The 17,325-nt window shown below is 30.8% G+C and overlaps 2 protein-coding genes across 3 annotated transcripts in view; both read left to right on the top strand.

Annotated features, from left to right (window-relative positions):
- LOC111619194 (integrator complex subunit 2-like) overlaps positions 1-12,305 on the top strand; it is a 46,330-nt gene extending 34,025 nt beyond the window's left edge. For both annotated transcript variants that reach the window (XM_023360883.1, XM_023360882.1), the window contains 5 exons: positions 3,101-3,431; positions 3,756-3,981; positions 7,275-7,385; positions 11,850-12,023; positions 12,181-12,305. In XM_023360883.1, the coding sequence (XP_023216651.1) occupies positions 3,101-3,431; positions 3,756-3,981; positions 7,275-7,385; positions 11,850-11,903 (722 nt within the window). In that variant the 3' untranslated portion in view covers positions 11,904-12,023; positions 12,181-12,305. The remainder of the gene's footprint in view (positions 1-3,100; positions 3,432-3,755; positions 3,982-7,274; positions 7,386-11,849; positions 12,024-12,180) is intronic.
- Positions 11,909-17,325, top strand: part of LOC111619191 (integrator complex subunit 2-like) — a 27,778-nt gene continuing 22,361 nt past the window's right edge. Inside the window, exons 1-3 of the mRNA XM_023360878.1 lie at positions 11,909-12,023; positions 12,181-12,296; positions 16,418-16,528. Coding sequence (XP_023216646.1) covers positions 11,909-12,023; positions 12,181-12,296; positions 16,418-16,528 — 342 coding nt within the window. The remainder of the gene's footprint in view (positions 12,024-12,180; positions 12,297-16,417; positions 16,529-17,325) is intronic.

Below are 17,325 nucleotides of genomic sequence, written 5' to 3'. Positions count from 1 at the left end.
GTAATGTTGTATATTTTTATGCTTCTATCAACTGATTGAGGTTAGAAAATGTTGTCAAAATAAGGCTTACTCTAATAAATATTAAGTCTTATCCACTTTAAGATTTTGCATTATGTGTTTTACAGTAAAAGAATAGTTGTTAAACAAGAGTTTTTTAATGTAAATTTACTTTGAATAACATTTTGGTGTTTTGCAAAATTAAACAGAATAATTTACAAGAACTACTCAAAATGTCCTTTGCAGATATCAGTGACTTGTGCACACTGGCTAACATGTATTCAGAAAAACAATTTTCAACATTAAAAAGATTGAGTTGGTAATAAACAAGTGGAAAATAAATACCTCGTCTTTTTGGTGGGAGGTTTAAATATAATAAATAAGGTGGGAAGTTTTGGTAGGCCATATTTGCAAAATTGGATTTTAAAAACTTTTATACAGGACTTTAGGCTTATTTTTGATCCTAGAATTTACCCTTAGAATATTAGCACAGCTCAGTTACATCCTATAGAAATAATTAAAAATATATGAATTGACCAAATATAAAAAAAAANTGGCACATACTTTGTTAGGAGGTAAGTTACTGTGTACATTTTATGTTTCTGTTCTTGATTATATAATTATGATATAATTACAATGATAAAAATATGAAATTAAGTTAAATGCTTTTAATAGTGCAGAAAATAAAAACATTCATGGATTCCAAAAATGTGGTTTATAGAATTAAAAAATTTCAAAATTTTCCATACTCTACATTAAAGATAGAGACAGCATATATTTTGACAATATATTCCTAAAAATATCGTTCAACTGTTGCACGTTTGACTGTAATACAGAGTTACTTATCATAAAGGCAGTTCCAATCATATACAAACATCTCTAAACTAGATAAATTTGAAGTAAAAATAATAAGTTTACATGGCCAACGATTATTTAATATTAATATAATAAATATAAATACAACTTTTTTACAAAGAAAAATGTTTTGTTTCAGTCATTTTTTCGTTTTGTTGATGGTGCGAACAACGAAAAAATGACTGAAACAAAGAATTTTTCTTTGTAAAAAAGTTATATTTATATTTATTATATTAATATATAAATTTGTAATAAACTAAATAACTACCAGATTAAATCTGGCTACTTTTCCACGATTATATTTATTTTATTTTATAATTAATTTTTAAATAATTTGTCCTAGAGATGGTGCCTAACGCCTCCCTCTAGGACAAATTACAGTGGGTGATCAGTTAATGAGCATAATCCATTCCAAGACTTTGTTCACTATCCGAATTGTTCGTTAACCGATTATTGATTTACCATAGGTTTTTATGTGAATTTGATTAATTTGTTCTGGAGACCCCGAAAAATAAAAAAATACATACTTTCTTACTGTGTTCATTTATATGTAATAATAAAAATACATATATACACAATCTTGCATTTTTATTAGTTGTGTTTTTTCCGTTTGTAGGGGTTAAAGAATCTGTCCAATGTCAATTGTTTTTCTCTCTTCAGCATTTTTCGGAATTAATAGCATTGTCGTCATAGATATCCCCAAGTCTATTAACCTCAACCTGGTTTGGATGCCATTCTAAGACCATCATTCTGACATCCTCCCACTTCTTCAAAAAAATGGCGTTCTTCTGTCGTCAGATCCATTTTAGGTTCCATTATGAGCTCTTCAGTGTTCTTTATTTCTCAGATATGATTTTTGTTACTCCTTAAACTACTTGAGTCTTCTTGATAATACAATATCTTTCTTAGATAAGATTGAACTGCGGCCTACTGTAGACCTGTTCAAGCCATACTGCCCAGCAACAACTGACATCTGTCCACTCTCTACCTTTGCTATTATATTCTCACCTTTCAAAAATAAAAACTGATGCAAAACTTAATGATTGCCTGCCTAACAGTCTTGCGAATACTATAAAAAAATTGTTTGTCAGAAAAATAAAAGCCTGAAATTACAAGGGAGAGTTTCAAAGTTTTGAGGAATACTATCCGATCAGTATATACCAGGTTGAGCATCGATGTTGATGTCTCCTGCGCTCCGAAAATTTTCAAATTTGTTGTCTGAAGACAAGGGAAAACCAATTGGTATTCATTATTTTACATCACTTCTTCTTGTGTTTGTTCTGTGGGGTGTTCGTTGTCCAAACATAAAAATCTTTTGAGAAACTGTTCGTTAACCGATCACTCACTGTATTTAGAAATTAATTAAATATAATTGCAGAAAAATAGCCCGATGTAATATGGTAATTGTTTGGCTTATTGGAGTTCTGTTCCCAAAGAGCTGAAAATCAGAGGAAGATTTGAGTTTTACAGTGAATGTTATAATGCATAAAAATTATTTAACTTGTTAAACCATAGATGAAATGGAAACAGACAGAAATCATTTGCAAAAATTAATTTTTACTATATCACCAAATTCAAAAGTGGCAGAATGCATCACTGCATAACAATGATCAAAATTTTTGTTTCAGCCAAAAACATGTGAAAAATGTGTTGTTGAATTTCTGAAAGTCAAGGACTGTCTACATGACATAATTTTCTTCCAAAGTATAAAATTAAATCCTGCATTACGTTTTTATAATGATATAAAGTATTACTTAAATTTAACAAGAAAAGTTGCTTTATTATTAATAAAAATTTATGTTCTCACAAGTTAATAATTAAAAAAAGACTGTTTAATTTACAAGTTTGTTAATCATATAATAAGATTTATGTATGAAGAAAATATTGAGAATTCTAGCTCTTGTGTGAATTTCCGAGCTTCGATAATTTTTTCTCATTGATTCAATTTACAATGTCACTTTGAAAGGCTGGACTTTCAAAGACGTTTGGNAAAATAGTAAATATAATTATAATTGAAAATATGATCGTAATTTTCAATTTGTTTATTTTTAATTATATTATAACAACGTAAATCTGTATAGCATTTACTTTTCTTAGTTTTTATCATTTTTATCATTGAATCTTTCTGAATATTGAACTGCAAAAAAGATTTAAAATCTTTCGTCCTGATTGTATTAAATTATTTTTCTTGATTATTTGCATTGTTTTGATTGTTTATTCTGATGAAATTTTTTTATTTTGCTTTTAGCTTTCCAGAATGTACAAAATTGTCCATATAAATTGTTACAGCAATTAGAATATCTATTAACTTTGCCATTGTATCAACTTTGGCCATTTGCTCTACCTTTTGTGAATAATTTACAAAAATTACTTGAACCCAACGTACCTCGAGAAATTCTGGAAAAATCTAAGCGGCTTTGGTGGAAATTAAATAGAGTATTTCCTCGTCGTCTCTGGCTTATAACAGTTAATGCATTGCAACCTCCTCGATTTCCTTCTACGGTAGTTAAACCCTTAACCTTGGATAATATTGTTTTAGATCCATTGCATGTTTTAAGATGTGATGAAAGAATATTTAGGTAATTTAATCATTTTAAAATTTAATTTCTTTTGTATTGTAAATATATTTCATTTATGTATAGTGTGATCATAATTAAAGAATAGGTGTTTACAGTTCTATGTAGAAAGAACCATTGGGCAAATTTCAACCATTTTTGATATACATATTGTACTGATTTTTGGGGAATTTTCAAAACTGGATACTCACAACAGTATATTTACTAAGTTTGACTGAAATTTGCGAAAAAGTTCTTTTTACAGTGAACTCTGAACACTTACTCTTTAATTATGATTACTTTGTAAATTTGATATTGATTATAATTTTATTTTAAAATAAATTTTAGATGTGCTCCCTTATTGGAAATTGTTCTTCATATGTTGCAAGCTTTTTTAGCTGCATCACGCACACATTTGGCTCATCACATGTTAGAGCATCCGTCAATAGACAAAGTGAATCAAGTTGATACCGATAAGAATCGAGAAGAACTTCGCTCAGCCCTTGTTGCATCCCAAGAAAGTGCTGCTGTGCAGATATTATTGGAATGCTGTAGGCCATCTCCTGAAGATAAAGTAAATTTTTAAATTTATTAAATATGATTAGACAAATCTGTTATTTCATCTTAAACTTTATGCTGCTTCATAGATTTCATAATCAAATTTATAAATTTGTTATTGCATAGAGTCTACCTGTCATGGTCTGTACAAGTATGAAGATAATCCATTCTCTTTTAGTAACTAAGTCCAATGAATACTAGGTATTCATTGAGTGATCTCTGAGGAATATTCAGTGCTGTTGGGAGCTGGCCATGAATAGGGAGGACTGTATATCTTTTCACCCAAATGTAGCACTTTAAGGACAATGCTTGATCACTTTAAGAGAACTCCTTAAAGAAAAGTATACACTAATAAACTATGCTCTTTATATAAGAAGTTGTTACAAATAGTATGTAGTTTATTATTGCATAGTTTTCTTAGTATTAAAAACAAAACTGTGTATGTACACACATGCATGTGCTCACATGTACAGTAGGATTCTTATTGTAATCATTTTGATACTTAGCCCATACTGTTAACTGAGTGATAACTTTATGTGGTGAATGTAAGTAGACCACAGTGGAAATTCTACTTTTATTGAATCAGATAATTTAAAAACATATTAAAACAATTAAAAATGTTTAAAAATAAATTTAATAATTAACTCAAAAGTTTATTAATTATAATAATACTTAGGGTTGCCACATATTGAGATGCTCAATGTAGGACAAATTGACAACCAAAAAGAAAATCAAGTAAATTATTAATAAAATTATGATTTATTTCAGAAAAATTTAGGTGACAGTTACAATAATTTAACATAACACTATATAATTTAGGTAATAATTATTAATAATTGAATACAATGCTGTATATACAGATATATATTGTTTATTCATTATATCTGAACTTATATTTTTTTATCATTTTTTGCACATTTCAATAGTTCTACATCATTCTGTACCTTTTCAAGAAACTATATGCAAACTGCTTTTACAATAGATAGTTGTAAGCAATTCTGCTTTGATAAGTTATACAGAATCCAATGGTGATTACAGTGCTTCCCACCAGGGTCAAAAATGGAAGTTTGTAGTAAAATGAAAGTTTTCATTGTTGGAGTAAAATATTGTTGTCAACAAAGATTTTGATTGTATTCACAATATCCAGCATATATATGTGCATTCAGAAATTAATTGAATGTTCTTTGTGTTTTTTTTAAAATGATTTAATTTTTGAACATAAAAGTTTTTTATTTGTTTACAAATATAAAGTAGGACAATTAAGCTTTCATATAGGACATACGACATTTGTTGTGATTGTAAGACTGTACTGTCCTACCGAAAATAGGACATGTGACATCCCTAATAATACTTTACTTAAGTAGTTCATCCAGCATTGTTTGCTGGCTATTTTTGAGCAATGCTTTATTAATAAAATATTCATTTTCATAATATTTTCAAAATACAATATATCTGTACTGTACAACATCATAAAGCAGTTGCAGAGCTTCTCACATCTGAATATTTGTTGGAGGATCTAGACCAGTCATGAATGACCTGTAGGTCTTGCACAGGTTGCTTATGATTGTTCTATATGGCTCCCTGGGAATTTGGCAATGTAATTTCCTGTTTTCTACCTTGAGCCATATTGAACGCTAATTAATTTGATATTCATGATGAAGAATATTCAAACTAAAGTTGACCAATGAAAAGATGAAAATAAGCTATGTATTATTAGTTTTTATATTGTTAGCATGTATTATTTTAGTACCTAGAGTACTGGCAGTTATGGAGTATGTTGATATTCAGCAGGTTTTCATGTAACCTGCTGAAGCCTTCAAAGTTCACTTGTGGCCATCATCCAGAAAAGGTAGCTCATCACTAATCTAGACTATCTTCATGTTAATTTTCTTCAATTTTATCAGATAATTCTCAGTCTTCTTCAGTAAAAATTTGGCATATTTCTGATGATGCCATTAAAGCAGACAGTGGAATTTTCCTGGCAATAGCCAACCAGTTTTTAAACTTTTCTTTTGACATGTCATCTGGTGTGTTATTTATGATCTCCTCTTCAATAGACAAAACTTCAATAGACTAAAATTTTAAAAACAATTCTCAATAGTTTTCTCGGATACTTGATCTCATGACTTTCTCAGACTCTTCTTCTCATCACGAATTGTGTTTGTCCACAATATTTTCTCATTTTCTTGTAGGTTGAATCAACCATAGATTGCAATAAAACTTTTTCCTCATATTTTTAACTAATTCTGCTGCTTTTATGGCATATTAGTGGTCCATTAATATATTCATCTTTTTCACAAAAAATAAGAAAATAAAAACTCAAAGTTAAACAAACCTTAATAATTTTTTCAATTAAGTTTCTCTTGTGATTTTAATTCTTATTTTTTAATTTTCATATTCACTCTGTTTTTCAAAATCTTGCATAAAATTGGCTGTGAAATTTTTTACTCTGCATTGAATTGACTCATTTTTGCAACTTATCATAGTGTTCTAAAACTTCAAGTTTTATTTTTGAGGAAAAATCTTAGCTTAATGAAAGAAGCAAATAAGAGATGCAAAGATGTATTTTAATTAAACAGTAATGAAGATTGTAGTCTTTGACGATAGCAAATAATGAATGGCCTATAAATGAGGTAACAAATGCCAGAAGTCTAAACTACAGTACTGAGTACAAGATTATAATGAACATTTCAATCTATTAAGAGTGAATATATTACATGATTGGATGGTTTTAAATTGATTCAGACTGTTATGCTAATATTTTTATTGAGTATTATGGCTTATAATCATATTTGCTTTGTCAGTTGGCTGTTATTAATCATCTAAGCAAATTATAGTTACATTAATAATGTAATGGTAAATATAAAATTTCTGATTATGAAAAACATTTTTTGTAAAGTTATTTAAGTTATGTTGTTTCTGATGGTATCTGCAATTACAATAAGCTGTACCTACTATATATATATATAATCTTATTGTAAGCATTAAATTCATAAATTTTATTATGAAAATTATGAAGCAGCAAGAAATGTAGAATGGTAGTGATCTCAATGATTTATTAATCACTGTCTTCCACATAGCTATGTATAATAGCATACATATTAATAAATGTTATTGTAGAATGAGTAATTTTTCTAATTTAATTATAAGACTATGTGATAAAAATAGAAGAATATATAAGCTTATCCACCAAAATTGTTAAATTTTATTGCATATTTAAATAATTGAAAAATATTGAAATTGTTTAAGGATTTTTAGATGGATATTTGGAAACAAAATTTTTAATAAATTGTCTGTAATCTGTTTCAGGAAAAAAATGGCCTTTTAACAGAATTACGTGAAGTTCAAAGTTTAATTTGTTCTCATGTACATCAAGTGTTCATATCAGATCCTCATTTAGCTAAATTAGTACATTTTCAGGTAAACTACTATTTAATTATAATAAATTAATACATGTAAATCATAAAATCTTATAAATAATTTAAACAACATATATTAATATTTATTAAAATCTTACCAACATTTTTCATAATTTTTTTTTTTTAAATTACATTAATGTTTGTGATTACTTCAAGTATTTTCTGCATAAGTTGAATGTTCTCAAAAGTGTGGATATAATTAACAGATGCTGAAAGATATGAGTTTGTTAATATTTTAATTAGAATTCATGAAAATCATTCATCCTAAAGCAAAAGAATTTAATCTCTAGTTTTTCAAAAAATTCAAAAATAGAAATAACATGGATGAACATATTGCCATATCACAGAAGAAATTCAAATTGATATACAAAATTCCATACTTTTATATGATATGTTTGAAAATTATTTTTCTTTACTAAGGAATTTATTAAGTAAGTGGGTCTTCAAAGACCTGAGTCCCAGTGCTCTCCACTGTTTACTTTTAGCTAGATTTTCCACTATTAGGGATACGTAAATCTAATAAACTGAATACTAATAAAATTATACAGTGTGGATATATGCAAACACATAGCACAAAGTTTATATTTTGTTAATTTATATGATCTATAAATAATTTTTGCACTAGGGCCACGATACTTGTTCCATCACTGATTCTTGATATATTTAAATTATTATTATNCGTTTATTATCTGGAAAAGTATAAAATTTCACATAGAATACATATCTACCTCTTCGGGTAACAGGAAAAAAAAATGGCTAAACGAATATTAAGGATTTGCAGATGTAGAGAACTTTATTACAGAAAGCAAGCACTTACGAGAGTAACTAAATGAAAATTACAGTATTAGAATGTTTTTATTTCATTTTTTTTACATTACATTACAGAAAATGGCAAATACGTATTGCTAAAATATTGATAGTTCACCTTATCGGATATTTCACCTTATTAAAAAGGTACACCTTATTGAGAACTGATTGATATTTATTTAGTTCGATTTGCATTACAATTTTAATCATTTAAAAATTACTGAATTGAAAATATATTACTATACATTGTGTAGTAAAAGCTAGTTTTTATTGTAGTTCGGCTATTTTCAGCTGAATCGAACGAAATTGTACATGTGTGAATGTAACGGTGATATAACTTATTTATATAAATGTTAGAAAATGAAAAGCAAATGGATCATTTATTGCAGGAAAAGCTACAAATGAATGAAGGTTCTAGTACCTTGTTGAGCCACCTCTACCATGTATACACGACGTGATACGTGTGGACATAGAAGCATATGGTGTCCTGTGACATCTCAGTCCACAGTTGCTGCAAACGGTCTTCTAGTTCGGCCAAACTCATAAGCTGTCCAATTCCAGGTGATCCCAGACATGTTCGACCGGTGACAAATCAGGGGACCGAGCAGGCCAGAGAATTGCAATATGGCGGAAGCAATCCTGTGACATCCTTCTGTGTGTGGTCGAGCATTGTCTTGGAAAACGGCTCGAGAGCCCTGCCAGGAAAAGAAATACATGTGGCTGCAGGATGTCACTAACATATCGCAAGGATCACTACTAAAGGTGATCGGATGTGATGGCACCCCAGACCATCACACCAGCTGAAGAAGTGGCGTGTTGCTCCAAAGCGTAAGCAGGATTCCGGCGTTCACCACGGAGTCTCCAGACACGAACACGGTCGTTGTCAGTATCCAAAGTGAATCTGGATTTGTCGCTGAAGATGACGCGGTTTCATTCCGTGCAGTCCAATTCCGTCGGGAGCGACACCACTCCAAACGGAGGCGATAGTGGGTAGTGTCAATGTCAGCACATTTAATGACTGCCATTGACACTACCCTTGAAATGGTACAGACAGACACAGGTGCCTGTAATGATGGCACCATCTGTATCCGGGTGGAGGACAACGATACGGTCGGTTGTGGGCGTGCTTGATCAGGCGGTTCTCTCTGCTAGTAGTCTGCCGAGGAAGTCCTGAGCCTGGGCACCATTTGTGTGAGCTCTCTCTCGTCCACTGGCCCCGACATCTCACAATGTTGTCAGAACGGCCTAGATGGTGGGCTATTCGGCGAGATGACCATCGGGCTTCTCTCAACCCATGATCCTTTTCCCTTCGAAAGTCAGTTAGTTGTTCATATGGCCGTCAATTGTGACGTAAAATCGTCTCTGGTGATACAGCGTCCCTCTGCAACAGATAAACTATAGGATGTCTTTGCGCGCATTTTTATAGGCCAAGGGGGACGCGCTTTAGTGCACTCTGCTGGCATTACGCAACGACCATCATGTTACAAATCTAATTATTTACATATCTGCTCGAGACTTATCTGCATGCCAAGTCGGAGCGATACCCAACTCCTTTTTGGTGCGTTAATTTTTATGGCAATAAGTGTAGAAATAAATACACAAGTAAGCATGTAATGCATCCATTAGATATTTTAAAGTCAGGTCCGCCGCGTAGGGTGAAGCAGCGAGGCGGTCGCCTCAGACGACACTTTCGAAAGATCAGCATTTTCGAACCTCATATTAATTAAAAGAGAATTTTTATTTATTATAATGTAGAACAACTAAGCAAATGATTTACTTGGTTGTCTTATTCGATAATTTTTCAATGTAAATACGTCAATTAGCACTCTGTTTTTTATTTTTCTTCGCACCGGGATGCACTCTCATTCATATCTTTCATGAAGTCCGACAATTAAATGAAAGTTTTTCTACTTCTCACAAGGAGAGGCTCAGTAGCCCCTTTCGGATTTCAACGAGTTTGACATATAGTGTAATACTCCCTTACTATAAATCAAACAAAGTTTTCCGTAATCGTTATAACCGAATTCATCAGTGGCCGAGTGGGATAAAACCACTGAACACTGGTAGATAGTTGGTCGTGGGTTCGTGCCTTGTCGTCAGGCCGGTCACGTGGAGTTTTCCGAGTTTTCTTCAGGTTTGTAGCAACTAAATAGGGAACAATTTCTCTTAGAAAGTCTTCCGGGAGGCACCCAGTCGTCTCACGTGTCTTGTTGCCTTAAAACAAATAAACCTAAACAGAGTTTCCAGATATTACTGTACCTCAGACTGCTAGCACTAATATTATCAAACCGATAGAGACGTCAGAATGGTTGCTCCTCCAAGTTCAAAGATACCGTACAGTGCACAGTTCGCGCTTGTTTGTAATGTGAGAATTCGAGCTTTTGCGTGAATTTTTCGAGCTTCGATAAATTTTTCTTATCGATTCAATTTTTGCGTCACTTCGAAGGGTGACCTTCTAGACTTTCAAAGACGTTTAGGACGACCGAGGAAGTTTTCCCCTCACAACGGGGGATTACTCATTTCCACCTTTGTTTCAATGTACAAATCGGTAGCCAATTAATGAGAACCTCAACTTGTTACACGATAGAGGGTAACAAAAAGGTCACCGACAAGGGTAGACCGTACTGAATAAAACACCCCCTCTCCTTATGCTGTCCGATTAAATGATGAGAAAATATATCAAATGACCCACAATTAAACAATCATCACCCAGGTGGCACTGCAGATGCTCTGACCTTAGCCACCTGTGGCAATTAATTCCGTAGGTTTGACAGCTGTTGTCAAATTTATGATGAGAAAGTGTCACAATAACAAGTAGAAAACATAATAAATCTAAAGAACAGTTCGATTCCTGACAATAAAAGTCCTGATTCCTGTAAAATAAACAATTCTTGATGCAAGTTGAACTTACATGCGATTGCATCAGATTTTCCCCCTCTGGGACATGTATAAAAAGGGGTCACATCTTCACCTCAGCGGACATCAATGACAGACATCCACAGCTGAGAGGACATCATCATCAGCAGACATCAGACCCATACCACCATTTTGTCCGCCATAACTCCTGCCATAATCACCGTCTGTCTCTCAATGAACTTGACCTGATTGAAAGGAGAGGACCGCCGATCCGGTGCGTTCCCATGACAGCAGAACCCATGAGGTAAACACATAGCCAAATTGTGATCCTCTCTCTCTCCTTTTCGTTTCTCGTCTTGCTCTCTTGATCATAGCTTGAACTTAGAGAATATTATGTCTTATAGAGTTAGATAATTAGACGACTTATTGATGACCATATATTCTTTGTTGCGATTTAGAAGTATTTTTGAATTATTCCCTTTTTGTAGCCTTTTTGATTTGTACTTGTTTGTATAGTTTTAGATGATTAAGAATAACGTGTTTAATTATGTGTCATCCTTGAGTACAACTGACACCCTATCAACTTACTCGCGGTCCTCCCCACTCACATTTTTATCCTCCTATAAAGCCACCAGTAAGTGGAGAAGAGTTGATTCTCTGCCCCCTCGGTTCTCACAATATTATATAAACTTTAACGATCATTTATAAAACTTACAACTGATTACTAAGAATATTAAAAATTTAGATTCAAATGATTGTTCATTATGAAATCACTATGATAATTTAGAAAATTTCTGTTTAGTTATCCCAAGTGAACAGCATCCTGTCTTATTTGTTCCTGCTCTGTCGGCACTAGTAAGAATGTGTAAAGCCTTTCCTCCACTATGTGAAGACGTGGCAACTTTGTTGTTGCAATTAGGAAAAGTGTGTTTGTCTCATTCTTGTGTAATTAACAGCGTTTTGTTATATTGTCCAGGTATGTTATAATTGGATTTTTATCCTGTTTTATAGTTCTTTAAACTCTGGATAATTCAAAAATTTGTGTGTAGATTTAGTTGACTATGCAATTTTAAACTGCTTAGGGTACTGTTAAATTTCATTAAATTTTAATGTAATGTTCTTTGTTATTTCAGATTTTTCTTTAAAAGAATCTGATGGCAAACTACCAGATGTATTAGAGAGATTGCCTTCTAATTCTTATCTATCGCAAACTATCAAAACATCATTCAGCAAACTTTGTGATATTGTTGTATTTAATCATACTATATATTAATCATGGAAAAGCATATTTTTTATAAGAAAAAATATTCACCATGTAAATTAAATGTATCATATATGTTTATAAATTTGTTTTTAATGCAAATCCACATAAGTGAATTAATATAAAATTATTTTTACAGTCACATTAGACCATCATGATAAAACAGACCAGAGAATGATTCTTAAGTTTACCCAAAAATACATGCTTTAATAATTTTTTAGTGTTAAAATGATTTTAAAATGTTGCCTGTAATTGTCCAAACCCAAAAACTTACAACAAATTTGCAATATTACAGAGAGTGTTTTTTTCACTGTAAACCATTGATAAAGATATTTATTTTTAAGAAAACAATGATTGGAATTTCAATGGTGATCCTATTAACTATTACAAGAATACATATGGGGAAAAACTAATATTGGTTAGACATCCATTCAGCAGCAAAAATCAATAAATGTTCCACCCAAAAGAAATTGCAGATGTTTTTATTTGTGTTCATTCTTGTATAAAAAGTACAGAAAAAATTTTTCAGATTAGAATTTATTCATAAAAATATAACATTATAATAACCATAAATTTTAATCAGTTTTTAAAGGTATTGAATACAGATATAGTTTGGAAGTAATTAATGAAGACTTTTCAAAAGCTTAAAAAAATTATAAATTGCTTAATAGCTTTAAACATAATACTTATTTTAATATCAAACTTTGATCATTTTGCACATTATTATATATCAGTTGAAATTGTAGCAGCATTACAAAATAAAATGATCATCATTTAAGAAGGCATAATCTTGGCTTCATAAATTTAATTATATAGGGCAGTGCAATTAAAAAAAATAACAATTTTGTTCAAGAAATTGGCTCCAAGTCAATATATTGGAAATAATTTATTCAATCTATAAAATAATTGCTTTCTGTAATACTGTATTTAATTGTGAGCCTACGAAATGAGTTGAAAGCAATGTTATGTTGGACTATGTGACAATCCAGTTATCAATTGTCTAATTGCATTACCCTATATAATTTCTTAATCTTTAAAAAATGCATTTAAAAAGAATAAAATATTTTAAAAGATGTTTATTATATAAATATATAAAATATCTAAGAGCAAACTAAATTGAATTTCAAAAATTGATTATTTAAAGGAGAAAAATAATCGTGTTTCTGATTTGAATGCCAACCGACAAAGTATAAATAACAAACATGTGGACGGATTTTGGATCAATACGTTAGTCATCGTATTGGTATCGCTCACGATATATCGGTATTTACATAAACAGAATGGCACGGCTTACATTATAAAAATTTAAATGTGCTGTTATTCTTATTAACTATGAGTAAAAACAAATGGTTGCTTAGCAACTATTAACTTTTGTACTGTACAGTTGTATGTAACAAATTATCTTCCCATAGAAGTATTCCTTATAGATATCTCACAACATCCACATTTGATATTTTCGCATCCAGACTGACAGCTGCAAAACCCTGAAACACCCTGTAAGGTGAATAAAACAAAATAAAATACATATGTAATTCTTAATCTAATAATTTTATGAATTTCAAATTTAAGTTAAATTATATGACAAGGTATACAAATTTTTGTATTACAAATTATTTTCATAAAGACCTGAAACACAATAAAGGCAATAATGATTAAGCAAAAAAGATAATTAATGCAAGCTCATAAAATTTTTTATAAGACATTACACATTGTTTATTAAAATGTATAGACTTGAACTTAAATATAACAAATTATATTTCCCATATTTAATTTAATGTTTAATAAGATACTCTAAACAAACTATACCCAATCTGCAACAAAGATCCAAGATATGTCCAGTAAGTGTTACTTTAACTTGTCAGCCAACTAAACAAAACAGTTTATCAGTAGACATGTAAGGTGCAATCAGAATTTCCAAAAAATCTCATTGATGACAAGGACGTTCTTTAAAATTTTACTTTGTAAATAATAAAGCCAAAGGTACGTTGATATTTTAGACCATCTTATCCTAACATATACAGTGATACCTTGGTTTTCGTCGATAATCCTTCCGAAAAGAATCCAGTGAAATCCAAAATCGACGAAAACCGAGGCAATTATTTCCATATGAATCAATGTAAATCCAATTAATTTGATCTAGACATACCAAAATCACATTTCATGGAGAATAAATAGTGTTTAATACTAAAAAAGTAAGAAATTAATATAAAATAAATATAAAAGTCTAATGTAAAAAATAAACAAACATTTAACATGGCATTTCCCATGATGGAGCTAAAACGAAAGGAAAAGCAATGGAATTGGTGTATTCAAAATCTCTGTACAATCCAGTGAGATGCTGCTGGAAGTGACGCAACTGCTGGCGTTTTCTAGAGAACACAAACACTGACTGACGGGAGTTTTGGGAGAGAAAAACAATAAAAATGGCGAATGATGTGGGACTTCCACGTTATGTTAAATTTATTTTTGAACAGCTTAATGAAAAATGAATATTTCGAAAAGAGAAATAGGGATGAAGTTTTTTTTAAAATTTCCATAAGAGGAGTTTTAAATAATTAAAGCGTAATCTTAGAATTGATTTAACAACTAAAACAAATTATGTGATGTCTTACGTAAATATACTAGTATATTAAAATATTCTATTAATGTACTAACCGAAAATTTATTCAGGGTATATTCATCAACAAATAAATTAAATTCAAAATTGTCAATGCGAAATAGAGCTATTACAAGCCTCGTGGTTGCTACCATCTTGTTTGCTGGTGTATCCAGCACTGAAAAAGACACTTGCAATTTGCTGGCAGCAACTGGAAGTCATCTGAGATTTTGAAAAGAGGTGTTGTCTGAACACTAAAATTTTGAATATGCCCATTGTTTGGCTAGATGTGCGGGGTAATGCTCACACAACAAGAAACAATGCCACACTGAGCAGGTAAACATGTAGTTTCGCAGAATTAGCAGCAAGGTCACGTATGTGGGCATGCCGACGAAACCCGAGACAAATTTTTTGCAAAAGAAATCAATGAAAACTGAAACCGAGGTATTACTGTATTTGCAGAAGACAAATGAAATGATGGAAGGTGACAATTGTTTACAATATTGATGTATCAGCTTAATACAGTAAGTAAAGGAAAAAATGTTAGTAATGTAATGGTAGTAAAAATATGAGAGAGACTAACAAAGACAAAAAAAAATTTTCTGTCCAATAGGGTTTTGGTGAATATAGGGTCTTTGCGGGAAAATTATAAAGTCTTACTAAAGAAATTCATAGACCCTAACATTATTGGTTCTACGGAAACCTGTATGATAATTTGAAGTGACAGTTAAAGTTAATAATTAATAAACACTTGATCCTAGTATTTAGTAAAGCAAAAAATGAAGAAACAAGAATAAATTAATCTACTATGTTGAAGTAGCTATCATAAATATGAATTTAATAATGAAAATAAGATCTATGTAATGTAAAAACATTGAGATATTGTAAACGGAATAATGAATAAATTTGAAGTGTTTTTAAAACGGGTAAAAAGGTACATACTGAATGTGATGTATAAGTTAAAATGTAATTAGATGTAGAAATAAATCTGTGTAGATAATCAAGAAATTGTGAAATCCAACCACCCTGATTGTAACAGACGGAAGGCGAATGCTCATCGAAAAGTTAATTTATGTAAAGTTCTAATAATTGTATAAACATCCCCCGTGTAACAGGCTATTGCCTATTACGTTAATAAACATTCTATTCTATTAATACATTAAGACCNAATTACAATAAGCTGTACCTACTATATATATATATAATCTTATTGTAAGCATTAAATTCATAAATTTTATTATGAAAATTATGAAGCAGCAAGAAATGTAGAATGGTAGTGATCTCAATGATTTATTAATCACTGTCTTCCACATAGCTATGTATAATAGCATACATATTAATAAATGTTATTGTAGAATGAGTAATTTTTCTAATTTAATTATAAGACTATGTGATAAAAATAGAAGAATATATAAGCTTATCCACCAAAATTGTTAAATTTTATTGCATATTTAAATAATAGAAGGATATTTGGAAACAAAATTTTTAATAAATTGTCTGTAATTTGTTTCAGGAAAAAAATGGCCTTTTAACAGAATTACGTGAAGTTCAAAGTTTAATTTGTTCTCATGTACATCAAGTGTTCATATCAGATCCTCATTTAGCTAAATTAGTACATTTTCAGGTAAACTACTATTTAATTATAATAAATTAATACATGTACATCATAAAATCTTATAAATAATTTAAACAACATATATTAATATTTATTAAAACTTTACAAGCATTTTTCATTTTTTTTTTTTAAATTACATTAATGTTTGTGATTACTTCAAGTATTTTCTGCATAAGTTGCACATTCTCAAAAGTGTAGATATAATTAACAGATGCTGAAAGATATGAGTTTGCTAATATTTTAATTAGAATTCATGGAAATCATTCATCCTAAAGCCAGGGATGCACAACCTTTTGTGAAGAAGGGCCAAATTAGGATTAAGTTTACTGACTGGAGGCCGGACCTCCAAGCAATTAATGCGATGACTGAGATTGGATGCTGGCGGCAATCTTCTTTATGTCTGGTGTAATGGCAGATGTTGAAACAACCAGCAGATTTTCCAAATTCTCATTGGTTAACCTGTTCCGTGTTTTGCACTTGTTTAAATTCATAAGCGAAAACTTGCAAGTTTGTTTGGCAGTACCTATGTATGCTTGTTCACATACATAGGTACTGCCAAACATGCTTGCACAAAATCGAGCATTGTCTTTCAGTTTTGGAAATGATGTATCTGGCAGTTCTTTGTAGAATGTGAGGAGATTAGAATTTTTAAACTGTGATTTCAATTCATCACTGCACTGGATGTCTATCAACTCAAGTTGGACATCTGGAGGGGCATCTTCCACTTTCACATCAAATGGAGTTGAAAAAAGTTGCAGGTAGATCTTGTATTTCTGGAATTCACCAAACCTCTCATTGAATGATGT

Source organism: Centruroides sculpturatus, unplaced genomic scaffold (assembly GCF_000671375.1).
Source record: "Centruroides sculpturatus isolate CEXI.00-Female unplaced genomic scaffold, Cexi_2.0 scaffold223, whole genome shotgun sequence".
Lineage (NCBI taxonomy): Eukaryota > Metazoa > Arthropoda > Arachnida > Scorpiones > Buthidae > Centruroides > Centruroides sculpturatus.
The sequence above is the reverse complement of the archived record's forward strand: the minus strand, read 5'-3'. Positions and strand labels throughout refer to the sequence as shown.